Source organism: Halyomorpha halys, unplaced genomic scaffold (genome assembly GCF_000696795.3).
Source record: "Halyomorpha halys isolate HHAL.00 unplaced genomic scaffold, Hhal_1.1 Scaffold1401.1, whole genome shotgun sequence".
Lineage (NCBI taxonomy): Eukaryota > Metazoa > Arthropoda > Insecta > Hemiptera > Pentatomidae > Halyomorpha > Halyomorpha halys.
This window is the reverse complement of record NW_027108444.1, coordinates 145845-161905: the sequence shown is the minus strand read 5'-3', so window position 1 is coordinate 161905 and position 16061 is coordinate 145845. Positions and strand designations below refer to the sequence as shown.

At 32.5% G+C, this 16061-nt stretch overlaps 1 protein-coding gene across 1 annotated transcript in view; it reads left to right on the top strand.

The window, feature by feature from the left end:
* Positions 1-1341: 1341 nt before the first annotated feature.
* LOC106689588 (mucin-2) overlaps positions 1342-16061 on the top strand; it is a gene marked incomplete at its 5' end in the record, with an annotated part of 16689 nt that continues 1969 nt past the window's right edge. Inside the window, 6 exon segments of the mRNA XM_014434642.3 lie at positions 1342-3835; positions 5631-5934; positions 13276-13346; positions 14208-14413; positions 14922-15052; positions 15705-15866. Of these exon segments, the coding sequence (XP_014290128.3) occupies positions 1342-3835; positions 5631-5934; positions 13276-13346; positions 14208-14413; positions 14922-15052; positions 15705-15866 (3368 nt within the window).

Below are 16061 nucleotides of genomic sequence, written 5' to 3'. Positions count from 1 at the left end.
AGCTAATAGTGATGAATGATCTCATACATACTAAAATAAAAATAAAATAAAAAAAATAAAAAAATTACTCTCTTAAAATATATACAAACAGAAATATAAACAAAATGAACATAATCAAACTATCAATATGAAAAATAAATAAAATAATATAGTCTCTAGTCACATTTACACTCTAATATACAATATTTACACAATCCCTGAGCCCACTCTATCCCCACGTGTGAGGGGTAGAGCAGGGTTCAAAAGGGTAGAGATATAACTAAATAATCTTTCACCGACCACTGCCAAAACTCAAAACCGCTAGAACTTTAAATAAAAATATTGTATAACAAGATACAAAAAGGGTCTCAGAATAAATAAAATTTACTTTTTATTTCCTCTTACAGAATAATAACAAAAAATGTACAGATGAAGATATTAAAATATTATTTTTGTAAACGCTTACGAAAACATTTATGTCAAATTTCTTATTTCAAATAAAATAGATTTATTGAAATGAAAGTAAAATTGAATCTAAAATATAATGGTTAAGGATGTGATGAAAAATGAAGTGCGCATTAAACAATGTTTAATTGTTTATGTCCGCTGACGTTTTGGCCTATTCCATAGTCCTCCTTCGGGGCTTAAATTAGATTATTAATTCTCACCTTATATCCAATTTTACCTCCTACATTTCATCGATGATCAACTATTTTGCTATAATTATGTAAATAATTTACTAAACAATGTTAAACCATAATGATAAAATTACATTATTTTTTGTATATTTTCATTTCTTCTTATCGTCACTGTTTCATAATAATTCTGTTTCATAATTCCTCCAATTTGCATCTGTTGTGTGTCATTTGGTTCCTCGTCACGTTTTCCTTCCTAATTAGCTACTATTGATATCGGACTAATCAGAACTCCCTTGTAGCCCGGCCGAGGGAAGCCAATATCGACATCTTTGAGGGCGTATAAAAAGCTTTTGGTGGAGAAAGGAAATATCTTAATGAAGGGAAAGCTTGAGCTGAATTTCACATAAGCTTATGATTGGCTGTCATATCCAACAATAATGTTGGAATCGAACGAGTATCTTCATTGAGAACAATTATTAAGTTAGTCCATAAACAAACTGCTGAAGCTAAATTACAGATTCACGTAATTACAACACAAATAATCTTAATAAAGACATTCAAAGCGAATTTCATTTTTCAGAAATTATTTTGTATATTAGATGTATACTTTTTTTCATTAGTGAATAATTAATTTCACATTACTGGTATTAATTTATTCTTCATTTATCTCTTACTTGCTACTAAAATTCATAAAAAAAACTAATTTTTTTGTTATCTGTTGCAGGTCAAAACTACTATTATAGCAGCACTGGAACGGGGCATACGTACGTAGATTTCCAGCCCCAACAAAGAGCTGGACAACACTTCTCCAACTTTTTTCCTTCTGCTGCCGCGTACCGAGGTACTCCAGCACCTGCACAATCTTACCAAGATGCAGAATTCCAGCCATCCCCCTACCAGCTGCCCCCGCAGTATGATCCCTACCTGAGGAATAATTTCCACACCAACCAGCATCTTCCTCAGCCCTTCCACCCACAGACACAGAGGTTTCCCTACGAAATATCTCCTTCTCTAGAACTGCAAAACTACGACTATGACGACAAAGTACGAACGAATACTAACCAATTCAGTGGTGAACATCCCCAAGGTATTGTCGACCAACTCGACAGTAATCGGTGGAAAGGAAATGACAAGAAAGTTAAAAGACCAGATGAAACAACTGCACAACCTTTTCCGAGTTCGACTCCTTTCTTCCACGATTTTGAAAGAAAGGTAACGAGAGGTCCACCCCCAGCAAGAAGGCCAGTTGCCACAACAGAAGAACCATCTACGAGAAACCGCTCGCGTTATAAGGCTCCACCAAGGTCAGACCTGAGAATCAAGCCTACTACGTATGCACCGCCCTCTACTTACTCCCCTCGACAACGAGGAAGATTCCGTCCACAAGAAGATATTGTTCGTATAAGCACCACAACGACAACTACTACGACTACGACCACCCCGTCACCTGATGTCTTATACGATACGTCTGCTGATAATGAGTATGACATGGAGTACATTTTATCTGAGGAGCCGGGTGAAACTATAGAAACATTTGATGAAACTCCTGCAGCCCTAGTTAAACCTGACTTCAATCTGAGAAACATTTCGATACACCATCCACGCATTTTGCTTCCTGGTCCCGAGACTAACGTTGACAAAATTGAAGTTATTCCTCCTGCTCCTACAATAAAGCCAGCCGTTACAACAACTACAACTACTACAACGACTACTGAAGCCCCAACTCAACGAACCACTCAAAGGCCGATTACATTCAGGACTACAAGAACCACAACGACTACTCCCACTACTACCACAACGACTACAGAGATGCCTACAACCACGACTATCAAATCGGTAGTAAGTAATCAAGTTACGGCTCCAAAGGAGGACCCTGACGCTGGACAAACGACTGAAAGTTGGGTAATAGTAGCTTCCGTACAGACAAGCCGAAGTGTGTCAGGTGCAAGGTTTTTGCCAGGAGTAGTGAAACAGGAAGAAATTCAGAAGCCACTCACGTCTAGTGGCAATGTTGAAAAGACTACAAACAGAGACCAAGAAGAACTAACTACTGAAAAACCAGTTGATATACCTCAAGAATCCATGTCGCCTAAACCGGTGTCCACAGAGAGTATCATAGATAAATTGGACAGAGTCCAATCGGAGTTATCGAGTGGTATCCTGAACGGGGGGTTGAGGCCTGGTGGAAATAAGATCGAACTGGAGATCCCTGATATGTTATCGGAAAATAAAACGATGGTCACTACCACCACTACGACTACGACTACAACTACAACTCCAGCACCCACTACTACGACTACCACCAAACCAACAACTTCAAAAACAACTACTCCTTCTTCTACGACAGAAGATCACTCTGAAACCTCTTTTGTGCGCAAGTTTGTTCCAGCTGCAAAACGAACTACCATTAAACCGAAGAAATCCATCATCGATAGTATACAGTTCGATGATCTCTCGGGACTTCTCCCACCTGGTTTCAAAGCTAGAAATCCTGGTTTCAAACCTCAGGAGCAAATGCAAAAAGACCAAACCCGCTCCGAAAAAGAAAAAAGTAGAGAAGGTAACGCTAGATCTACTGGAAGTTCTTCCAAAAACAAACTACAATACCAAGAAATCAACCCTGCCCTCTTACCACCAGGCTTTAAGAAAGATAGCAAAGAGTCTCCTTCATCATCCGAAAAACCTAAAGAAATTGATAGCCTCTTCACCAAGATCACCTTCGACGACGTAAGCTCTCTTCTTCCTCCTGGTTACACTCCTGGATCGCAAACTGCTGAAAAACCTAAGATCAAAGTTGAGGATGTAAGCAAGTTTTTACCACCAGGTTATTCTACGGCAAAGCCTAAAACAAGGCCTTCACTTCCTAAAGTGAAATTCGACACGCCCTCTGATCTCCTGCCTCCTGGATTCAAACCTAGAGAAGAAGAGTCAAATGATTCAAAAACAATTCTTGATTCACTGCTGAAGAAAGTTGAATTTAAAGACGTATCTAGCTTGTTACCACCCAATTTCAAACCTAACGCAACAGGAACAGAGGAGAAGACTGCCACTAGTCAGGAAATCTCAAGTACAGAAGAAGCAACTACAACAGCTGCTCCAGGAAAAGTCGTCTTCCCTACGAGACCAGGTGGCAACAGGAAACCAGGAGCTGCCAGGACGAAATCTGGTGGTGGTCTAGCACCTATCAAGCCTAAGATACAGAAAGGATGGCCTACCAGGTTCGTATCATTCAATAATTCTATTCCTCAGATTTAAGTTAAAGTAAATACAATTTTTTTTATCTTGATAGCTATTCAATTCGATCCATTTCAGTTCGATATTTACCCTCAGAAAAATTTAGTTAGTATAAACAAATGTAATTGAACCGGCATTAATCTTATTCAAATTAAACTGAACATCACACGATCTATCTAGAAGTATTTGGTCCAAGAATTCCAAAATGAAATAGTCAGTAAATATCGCTTTACACAGAAATTTCTGAATAGTATTTTTATAACAATATGCGCCTACAAACATGCACAATATAAACATTGTGCTAGTTTTTTGTTTTCGTTTTCGTTTGTACAGAAATATATATTATGGGTCGATCTGCCACAAAACAACAATTTGATGTCATGAGCATTTTTCAGGTCACATTTTAATTTTTGGATTTGAAAAATCTTTCACTATTGTATGTGAATTGATCTTAAAAAGGTTTTCATTTTTCCGCTTAATTCATTTTTTAAATAGAATAAAAATTGAACAGTCAACTCGTCATTATTCGTGCCCAGGTGAGGCGAATCTAAAGGTTGCGCTCTTACTACCCAAGTATATTTCTTTAGAGACCCGGTCTCAGTTGTTTTCTAAATTTTAAGCGAATTTCTCTTGAAAATTTAGTAACAAATCTCTCTGTCCAGGCCTCTTGCTTGTTTCAACTGTACACGATGTTTCTTGAATTTCAGCGGGCACATTAGTTTTTCGCACCATTTTTATTTACTCCTTTGATTCCCCGTTGATCTCAGCTATGTAAAACATCTGCCAGTTCATTCTAGTAGCTTACACTATTAAGGCAGTGTGGAATCAAATGTTTACTAACATGATTGTCTGTTATTGTCTAATTAAATTTGCTATTAAGGGGTACGTGTTAGTTACCAATCTTTTCTACATTGTAGTTTGGGTGATGACATACAATAGGTTTTAATAATCAGAAGGATTGGTATTAAGAAAGTTAAGAAAAACAGAGAAATACTAATTCCGTGCCAGTCCCGCCCATTCTTCTTCCACTTATGGATGGGGGATGACTGGGGAGGCAATAATAATTTGTAAGGATTTTTTTTTTTATTTTAAATTATAACCTTCATATTTTCATTTTAACAAACCTAAAATTTTAGGTCTCAAATCTCACTGAACCTCACAAAATTTCCTTTATTTTCTTGGGTGTTTTATCTTGAAATATATTGTTGTTCCGGTTTGGACATGTTTGAATAAAAAATAAATAAATAAACATAATTTTTATCTGAGCGGTAAAATCTTTTGTTCTATTTACTGTTTTGCTAAGTGAAATTTAGAAATTATAATTTACCTGTATACGTTCTAGTTTGATTAATAAAAAATAGGCTTCAACCGTGGTAAAAGGGATCTGTGGAGTATTGCCAGGTTTCAGATTGTTTGCAGCATTTTTAATTTTTTGAAATTTCATATCCAAAAATGTGGCTTTCCGTGAGAATGGCCCATATACATATATTTGTTGTTAATTTAATTATAAAAATTAAGCTTAGGAGGAAGCAATTCGCTATGATTTTTTGAAAGCCTAATTCTACCGATGCAGTTCTTGTAAGAGACGTTTAGTAACAAGTTACCTGCAAACTGGCGTACATTTTATTTGCCTTCAGCAGAGAAACCTTTTATTGGAATGTTTTAAGCAATCATATTCTGAATATTCGTATAAAATTAATTCGAAAATACCTTTCTTTTTCCAAATTATCAGAATCATTGCGGTTACTCTTTGCTAATTATAATTTACCTCTTTTTAAGGGCTACAACTGAATTCACTGGATGGCCTACACCTTCGACCACGCCCATCTCGGTTGAGAAGATCCTGGCCGCCGCGAAGGCAGCCGCTGCTACCAGCACCACCGAGGCTACAAGCACTACCACTACGACAACCACAACAACTACAACAACGACCACTCCAAGACCCACAACACCCGGCATCTGCACCAAGGACTGTGACATGGCAGCCACCATCAGGCTTGTCGGTGGAGTCAAGTGGGTTCCTGAACTCCTCGACCACAACACTATCGAGTGGCAGCAGCTGGCCAATGAAGTATCCAACCAGGTAAATGACCGACTGTCCTTTAAATGATCGCCCAATATCTAACTGCATGTAATGATTTATTATAAATCCTTCTAGTGTGTACCCTTACAAAATATACCACATCGAAACTAGTCCATACTTGCACATAACATATATCGAACGTGTATCTTTGTATTTCGACTGATTGTTTAGTTAAACATATATTAACGTCTTTATAGGGTCACTTCTCAAGTATATTATTATTCCTACACTCCTAGTATTGTAAAAAAATAAAATTTATTATTTGGTGAATTGATTTGGCTATTATATTCAATAATGAATCTTTATAATCGACAAAAAAAAATGATCACTTCTGACCTTATGATATGTAGAAACTAACTTTTTGAAATTTCCGATATTCTGAACTCGTCAATACCTTTCGTCATTAGTAACATTCGCCAAATAGTTTGCTGCACAATAGCTTGTTTTTTTATCATTGATGGATTTGAACTATGAATTATATGAATTAATTATGATCGAACGTTAATCATTGAATTATGAACGAATATGTAATTGACATAGAATTATATATGAATAAGTGAGAACCTCTATATGTGAATAATTACAGATTTTTTATGCTATATGTCCGTTCAAGAACCAAATTTATGCATTAGTTTTGACAAATTTGCTATACTATCTAATAATTATTGAAAACTTCATAATTCTGTCTATACTGAAATGTAAATTTGGTTCAAGTAAAGATGGGTAGTAAGAAACTTCTTATTCACACAATTATCACTTTTACCTCTTGCCTTCTCATCTCATTATATTTTGATAATATATGTATGTTATTACCAGTTGGCGTTAATAATTAATATTATTTGGCTATCGAAGGTGCAGTTACAAAATATTACCTCAGTTTGACACTATTATTTTTAAATTTAATTTTTTTTTCGTAGCATTATTTTAAATATTAATTATTTCCCATCAAATTTAGTAATGGGTTTATGCGCTTCCCTGTGGCATGATAGATAAAATTTGCTACTTTGGCCCGTAAGTACCGTTGAACCCTGTAAAAACAAGGTTTCGTTTTTTAATTATTCCTTGTCAGTTTTAAGTTATCTAAAATATTTTTTTTTTTTTTCACTTCATGGCTAAAAAAAATAATTTGCATTTTCTACGCGTCATTCTGATTAGGAATCCAAAATTTATTATCCTTATATAATTTAAATCTGGGCTGAGGATAAATAGTTTTATTATGTTATTTCTTAATAGTGTGTCCATAAGAGTGTTTTTCTAATATATTAATTCTTGTGAAACATATTCTTTATTTTTATACCTAAGTTTTTTATTCATCTGTGGATGTTTGGGGTTCTATTTCCTACTACCAGGATAGTAATCCTATATCTTTTCTTTAATCTCCTCGTCGATTATCCACATAATTATATTTTGTCGTAGTTACGTTCTAACCTTGCTTAGTAACTTGTCTTACTTTAACAAGGAAACAAAAGACAAGTTATTGTAATCCTGGTGATGGGGAAAAGGTTTGGAAACGTAGATAAATGAAATAAAAGATGATAAAAAGAAAATATTAATTTCGCGAGACTTAATACTTCTTATTCCGTTATCGCTGTATTTAGGACAACATTTCGGTCTATTTGTTAATCTAGTCCGAGGAAACCGCTTTGACCGTTTCGGTAGGACAATGGAAAACGAACGCAATTTTATTACATAATATAAATGACTAAACTCCGTTGTTACCCCACCACACTTAGACTAAGTGTGAGTTGGTTTTTTCTACAATAGGGGTATTCATGATCTTTAGTTTAACATGTTAAAGTGTGTTAAATGGAAAAAGTTATGTTAAATGGAGAAATATTTACTTCTTTTATAGCATAATATAACATATAACATGGTTGAGAATCAGTTACTCAGGTCTGTTAAATGGAGATTGGCGATACGCAACAAACCAGCTGAGCATGTCACCGTTTTGTTTGTTATCGCGTTAGGTTACTTACTCGTAGTTTGCGTTTTGTTTTGTTGTTTTTTCTTTTGTCTTGTGTTTTGGACTTTGTAAAAAAGACGATCAGTAGCCAAACTTTTACACTTCTACTTTTCACTTGTTTCAGGCATGTTGTAATAAATTACTGTAATCAAAACTTAGAAGTAAACAATAACATGAAGTTTTGGAACGAAAGGTTACTAAACAAGTTGCTCAGAAAATTCTCCAGGAGCTCTTATGCATTAACCATTTAACATGACTTTAAATAGGGCTCCTCACAATGCTCTACTTATAACATTTAACATGGTAAAACATTTTACATTTAACACAATATCATGAATACCCCTACTCCTTACTTTGAAGAAAAAGCCTCGAAACGACAAATGAAATGAGAGTTACACTATTAAAAACAATGTCAAACATTAAAGAACTAGTTCATGCAAAGCACATGCATCCACTAACTAAAATTATTATTTAAATTTAAAGATTACATGTAATGTGATATTTTCTGAATACTTAATTGTTTGTAAAAATTAAAAAATATTTTATTGGACTATACGTATATTCTTTTTTTTTATTCATGGGTCAGCGAGCCATATATTTAAAAAATATTTAACGAGACCCCTGCACATGAAAATCAAAGAAGTTCAAGAATCTCTGATCTTGACCATCTACAAAATATTACATTATTACTAGTTTAATATTATTAATAGTACAAACCACTAGTTTTTATGTTTTGTTTTGTATAAGCGAATAGTGTCGATACCCTCAAGTTAAGAACTGCGGGAGTTACAAGCTGTCACTTGACGGTTTGAGTACTCATAAAGCAGTAATAATTTTACGATCTCTCGTTGAGAACACGTCTCGCACTGCCGACAGTAACTCCAGAATTACCGTCGTAAACAAAGCCTTCTTTCTAAGTAATCACATTAACGTTTTCACTTTTCTTTTTTTCTTTGTTTTTCATTAAATTTGCCCTTCAAAGTTTTTATATTTTATTTTTACTGTTTACACATTAGTTTATTATCTTGTAGCGCAAATATTGTTTCTTTCCTATTGTACTTTAATATACATACTGTATAGCAAAACAATAAAAATGAGACAATTGCATTTTTAACGGATTTACAATAAATAACAATTCATAAAAATTTTTAAAGAGAAAATCCAGAATAAATAACAAGTTTTCTAAATTACGGTGATATAAAAATCCCGAATATTACTTTTTATGAAGATACGGCTCTTTTAATAAGCTGGACAGTATATAATGGCTCTAAAATAAAACACCTATTTTCGTTAGAGAGAGAATTTTTTATAAATTGTTCATTGGAAAAGAAACCCCGTTGACAGAGGTATCCTAATTTAAATAGACAAAAAAAAACCTCACACTTCGGTATGTGCCCTACCATATCCGAGACAGGTCTAGGGCTGGAAACTGTGAGACATTGCTTAATTAACATCAGACCTCACCCTTCTAATTACTTCTCTAAAGGGCAAAGTCAACTGACAAATAAATGACAACTGACATCATTTGTGTCCAATTAGCAAGCGGTTAGCTGTTTAGTGACAATGATTTTGGTTCGTTCAGTGATCCTGGTGTGCTTGCTACCTTCTGTTGAATAGACAAATTGCCCTGTCAGATTCCGTTATCCATTTGCTGTATATGCACTTTAATCAGCTCTAGTCCGACGAACTAAAACCAAAATTTTAATATTCTTGATGTTTTGTAATCAATTATTGATCCAATATAAAATAAATAAGAAGTGCAAAAAAAAAACAGTTGACAGTAATTTTACTTTCTCTACCCATGTTAAATGAACTTATGGTATTGTTAATCCCTAATATAAAATAAAATATTAATTTAAAATCTCACTTCATAAACACGTTTTAAAATCCCTTCAATAAAAAGAAAAGAAGTGATTTAAATCACATAAATTTTGTTATTTGTCCTTGCCTCCTATTTTTCAATTTTTTGTCCTTCAAAACTACTGAATTGTTTCTCGACAAAACCTTAAGAATTGTTAATTTAGCCAATTGTTATTTTAATTTCATATTAATCGTGAAATTTCCAGAAAGAAAATGCACCGGGGTAGATGGTCGTTACAGACAGAACCCATTGTTTAACAAGAACTCATTAAACCAAAAACATCTATATCCCATCGAATATATATTTATCGAATTTGATAGTTCCCTTACTTAAATAAACTCCATCATTTGATTTTGTGATCCCTCAGCGCCGTTTCATCTTAACAGCGATTTTTTTTTATTATCTTTATTGGAATTCACAACTGTACATAATTACATTTAGTAAATTTGATTTATGTTATTATGGAGTGTTACAGGCGTGTAGAGAAATTACCCATTGATTTAGATACATTCTAATGAGGTTTTTACATAAACAGATCTCGTGGCCATCTTCTTTTCAGGAATGGGAGAGAAAGCAAGGTTAGAACTAGTGGGTTTGAATGGTTAGGGAGTTCATAATGGAAAGAATGATACCTGATTCGGGCTGGATCGGTTATATTTGGAACATTAAGGTCTTTATGTATGATTTTATTTGTGACAAAGTAAGGAGCATTCAGGATTTTGGATTGTAAGGATTGGATACGAGAGGAATTCGAAGGTTTAGTGGAGCCTCGAAGCTCAACTCCGTATATCCAGATTCGCCTTGTTATAGTCATGTAGATCAGTTTTTTGTAATAAATTGAAAGCTTATACCGTTTGTCAACTAAGTACTGTAAGAGTCGGAATCGACGTGCAGTTTCCTGTCTTTTCAGTCTTGTGTGAGGATTCTAAGTGGTTTGTCCAGATGTAGTCCAAGGTAGCGGATCTGTTCGACAGGAGTAAGAGTAATATTATTAAAGGATAATGTAGGGCAGTCGGTAGGTTTACGATGAAGGATAAAGGTGATTTGATGGGATTTGTTGGGATTTATTTTAATCCACCAATCTTCGAGGGCTGTGATATGGGATTGGAGAGTTTGGGATGCAATTAAAGAGTTATTATTAAATGCGAGCACGTGTCTTCGGCATAAGTGGTGAGGATAGTGTTAGGATTGGTTGGGATGCCAGCTGGATAGACAGTGTAGATGATGGGATCGAGGATACTACCAGAAAAGAACCGAGAAACACCAGCGAACTGAGAATAGAGAGATGAATAGGAACTATTGTGGTTTACTTGTAATAATCTATCAGTGAGAAAGGAATGGGTGATGAGAAAGTAAGAGGGAGGTAGGAATTTACGTAGTTTGTAAAGCAGTCCCGAGTGCCAGACTCGATCAAAAGCCAATATGGGAATAATTTCTTTTAATTGAATAATAAATATCAAAAAATGTATATAATTTCTTAGTTTCAATACGGAAAAGACTTAAAATTACAATTCATGTTCATTTTTAGTTTATTTCAACATCCAATGACGTTATTCAAATTTAACTAAAAATATTTAATTGGAAACTGATTTGAAAAAAAGAAACAACAATGGTTTTTACTCAACAGTAAAAACTTTCAAAACTTCAGTTAACTTTGTTTAACTGTAACAACAGTGTAACTTTGTTGTTTAACTTTGTTCAGTTAATAACAAAACATGATAACTTGATGTTTTTTAATCACATTAAAGTGAAGCCGTATTGAAGATTCATTATTAGACCTCTCGAATCCTTTTGAAATTTACACATAAAATACGTTGAATAATTTTGTTCGGCCGGATTGCAGGGAAAAAAATATATTGGGTATCCTTATATGAAACGTTTCGAGTAATGAAAGTGCACAAAATGACCCCTACCTGCTCTAGTTATTTTTTATTTTAACCCCTAAAAATAGAGGGGAAAATAAGAGATACCCTTTGGAGATCTCATTTATCCGCTCTTTATAAAACTGTCCCGTCCAATGAGAGATTAAAAGAATCCTGACAAAAAAGAGGGAAAAAGAAGAAAGGCCAGAAGAGGGTTTGAAAGCCATTTTCTAATTTAACCTTCAGTTCACACTCGGCTAAGTTTTCCATACCTTCCTTACCCCCCCCCCTTTTCAGTGTTATAGGATTGATTATCCTTTGGAAATCGATACTTTGCCTTCGCTCCAAATCATATCTTTAACAATAGCCAACTAATTACTCTAAAGGAGTTCTGATACCTTCTTCTTCACTCTTTCTTCTTTGTAAGTAATTATCAAAGATCTCCTGTTCTTATAAATCTTTGAGGAGTTATTTCCTTAATCTTCTGAATATTATTTTCTTACGGACAAATTGTTTTAATTTGTATAAAAAAACTTTTAATTAGTAGCAGATCCTTTCTTTTCAATTATCCTTCTGATAAAAATTAATCTTCTGGAAATGTCCTAATAAATGTGTAAACATTTAAGCTTGCGTATAAATTTCATGAAAATCTCTTATTCATTTGCAATAAAACTTAAAATAATAAAGAACAATTACAGAATAACTATCCTTGATCGTTCGTTGCTACTATCTATATTCATATTGCCATAACTTATAACTTGATCGGACATTGTAATACAGTGAACCCTCAATATAACGAATTCCTCGTGTTAAGAATTTTTGAGATCCACTTGTACTAGCAATGGCATTTGATGGAAACTATACATCTACATAAACAATAAATCATGCAATGAATTTAAAAATCACCTCAGAAAAACAATTTATTTTTGAATAACGAATTTTTGTATCTGTAACCTCTACATAACGAACTGAAAGTAACATCAACTCTACACTCCAACCAAAAGCTTTCCGATATTATATGCTATCCATACATCTCGTCGGATGGCTACTTTCATTCCGGTACTATATCTATATTACAATAGATTATGCAATATATGGCCTTATTTTCGACTCTAAGACTTTTATATAGATATCAATTGGTATAATTCACAAGTATCGGTACCGGAAGGATAGATAATTTTCATCTGATGCTAATGGGCATCGATACTTCAGTTAAAGTATCCTATCGGTAGGAATATTGATACCTTGATTATATAGCTACTTCTCTAGTCTCAAAAAAATATTTGAGGAATTTTTTTATCAAAATTTAATATACCAACTTATGAAAAATAAAGTTTTTTTTACCAATTAAAATTCAACACTAAAAGCTTATTTAGTTTATTTCGAAATTTAAATTTCCCATTGTCAAATGATGTTATAAATCAACATTTTAAGTTAAATAATTTACTAATCTACATGAGACGCTCCCATATTATTTTTTCAGTAATAACTTTCCGAAAGTGTATATATTGAATTACAATAGAATACTTCTCAATTATAAAAATATATCATCGTGAAGTAGTTTAATCAGTTTATTTTAAAATATTTATTTTAAAACAGTATGGAAAACTGTTCATGTCACTGTATTAATAAAAAATTGTTTCTCTTTTTAACAGTTGGAAGCCGTTTACAGTAGCTCTGATTCTTTGAGTAAGTGGTACAGGAAGATAACCATCGATGACTTTAGGTAGGCACTGGCACTTTTGGACTAATTGGTATCATTACTAATATTTGTTATTATTTATAATTATAAATGTATTTTCTTGTCTATTCATAATTTTTCTATTATTTATTTATTTTTTATATTTCTTGCAAATATGAGGTGAATGAAATCCTTTATCACTGTTATTATTGTTCTTATTTGGGACAGAATGTGATATTTTACAATAAAAACAGATAAAAAAGGAAACTTCTGCTAGAAAAATGAATATTACCTCACTGAAAAAAATTTTATAGTGCAAATGAATCACTCAAATTTTAAAATAATTAGTTTCATCATAATTATTTTTATTCTAAGATAATCTCATTGATTGATTTTAATGAATAGTGTGTTAAATTGTAACTAGCCTATTAAAAAAATATTAATTATTACCTTTATTTACTTCTTATTACCATATTATGTTTTAGTATGAATATTAAAACATTTTCAATCACATGTAAGTAAAATAATAAGTAAAAATCTTCAAAAGCATTTTCCAATATAATTCAAGCTAAATTGATATCCTTAAACTGTTGATCTCCAATTTTTTTAATTTTCATGGTTAATTTATTAAAAGTATGATTAAAATATGTTTAAATTGATTATTTTTATTTAGAATAATAATGCATCAACACGCAAAAACATTATTACATTTTAAACATAAATGTTTAGATTTTCATGAAAACTGAATGATGCACATCCAGAAATCAAGGACTGATATAAAGTGATAATTTTAGTTTTCTTTAATTTTATGGTTCATAATTTTATTAGTAATAATTTATTAATAGCTTATTAATTTAAAATTTAATCCATTAATCATTAATATTTTTATTTTTCATTATTTCACAGTGAGGGAAGTGTATTAGTAGACTACTTTGTAGAACTTAGCGAGCTTGGGCGTACAGTAAATACTGCAGAAATGAAACGTCTCTTCCACGATAGCTTGACTAAGTACTCTGCCAATCAAGCTGCATTGACGGCTAGTCCAACTGGAAATGGAACTGAATATAAGCTTGGAAAATTTCTTATAGATCCAACTTTCACTGACTTTATCGGTATGAATTTTTAGTTACTCTTTTTTTTTTTTTTTACCAAACTCATAACAGATTAATTTTCAATGTTACTTAGTGTTAAAAATCATTATTTGTATGGGTCTTAAGAATCCAGTCATTGAACAAACTTAATTATTTAAATAACTATAACAAGTAATGAATTATCTTATAATTACAAAAATTATTAATTTGATAAATGATATAATAATAACTTAATCCCTAAGATTTATTTTTAGTAAATCTATAAAGAACTTAACCGTTTAATATACAAATTATTGTTCAAGTTACAGAGTTACACTTACTTAATCACAATAGTATAAAATCATATTAACTTAAGATTTATAAGCATTAAATCCATAATTTTTAAGTTACATTTTTATGTAAACAGTTCTTTCTTTATCTTTAATTAAAATGAATATTCTAGATTTTTATATTTTCACAAAATATTCAGGCTCATACTGAATGACTTTAAAGATATCTAGTAATTATTTTTTTTATTTTTTTTTTTTAGTCTTGCCAAAACAAGTAATACCAACTGTTGGCTATGCTGAAGAAGATGAACTTTTGCCTCAGTGGGCTATTGCTGTAATAGTTATTGGGTTGGCCTCTCTTCTGTTTGTTATAATTTTTGGGGTTACTGTTGTAAGTATGAATTTTTTATCCTAAACCTTGCAGTAAAATATATTTTCTCATATATTATAAATATTTATTTGAAATTTCTCAAAAAAAAATGGGTTTTAAGATTATGGTAATTATGTTCAATGGAACTAAACTTTAAATATTTGTTTATTTCTGGGTTTAATGTCAATTAGGTGCTTCAACAAGACTTTAAAAAAAGGGTCTACATGCAGGTTAGCAACTTAACTTAGATAGTATGGAAACAAAAAATCTATCTATTGTTTTGTTATACAGCCAGCTGATAGCTGACAGCTAACATTGAAAACCCATCTGCCAATAGAGGTGAAGATAATCACACTATTCCTAGATGAGAGAAATCCAAAGGACCTTCTAGTTTTTTCACAGATGTTTAATAGCAGGAAAACATAACCCTGCCCTTGTTGAAATTTGTAGGATGAAAATAAAATGAATGTTCCATTACAATATAAATGCTAATAAATGCTACTAGCCCTTGCAAACTAAAATTAGGTGACCTCATTATTAGTTTGAAGGCACCATATTATACCCTGTTATCTCTGAATTTATCATATGAAGTGCATTATGACATTTAGCTTCTTTTTCCATTTCAATATCCATATGGAATTATTAATTTTCCTCCTAATAATTTCTTTTATAGCTTGTAAATCGCCATAAGAATGCTAAAGCAAAACAACCTGCTGCTCTCACTGAAGATATGCTACATGAACTAAATAAGAACCACATGGGTGGTTTAGATAACTTTGGTGCCGATGACCTATATAACATGGAGGATGTTTGGAATGACAAACCTCCTAAAAAGGTAAATTATGTTCAAAAGTTATTATCAGCATGAATGTCTAAAATTATGGAAGAAATTCTTTTTACTCTTACTCCTAATAGATTATTAAGAAATTGAAGAGCTAAGAAGAAAAACAAGGTATCTCACTAATTCCTAAACATTCAGGAGAATATATTTTATCTTGGAATCACCTATTCTTTCCATTTTACTTATATA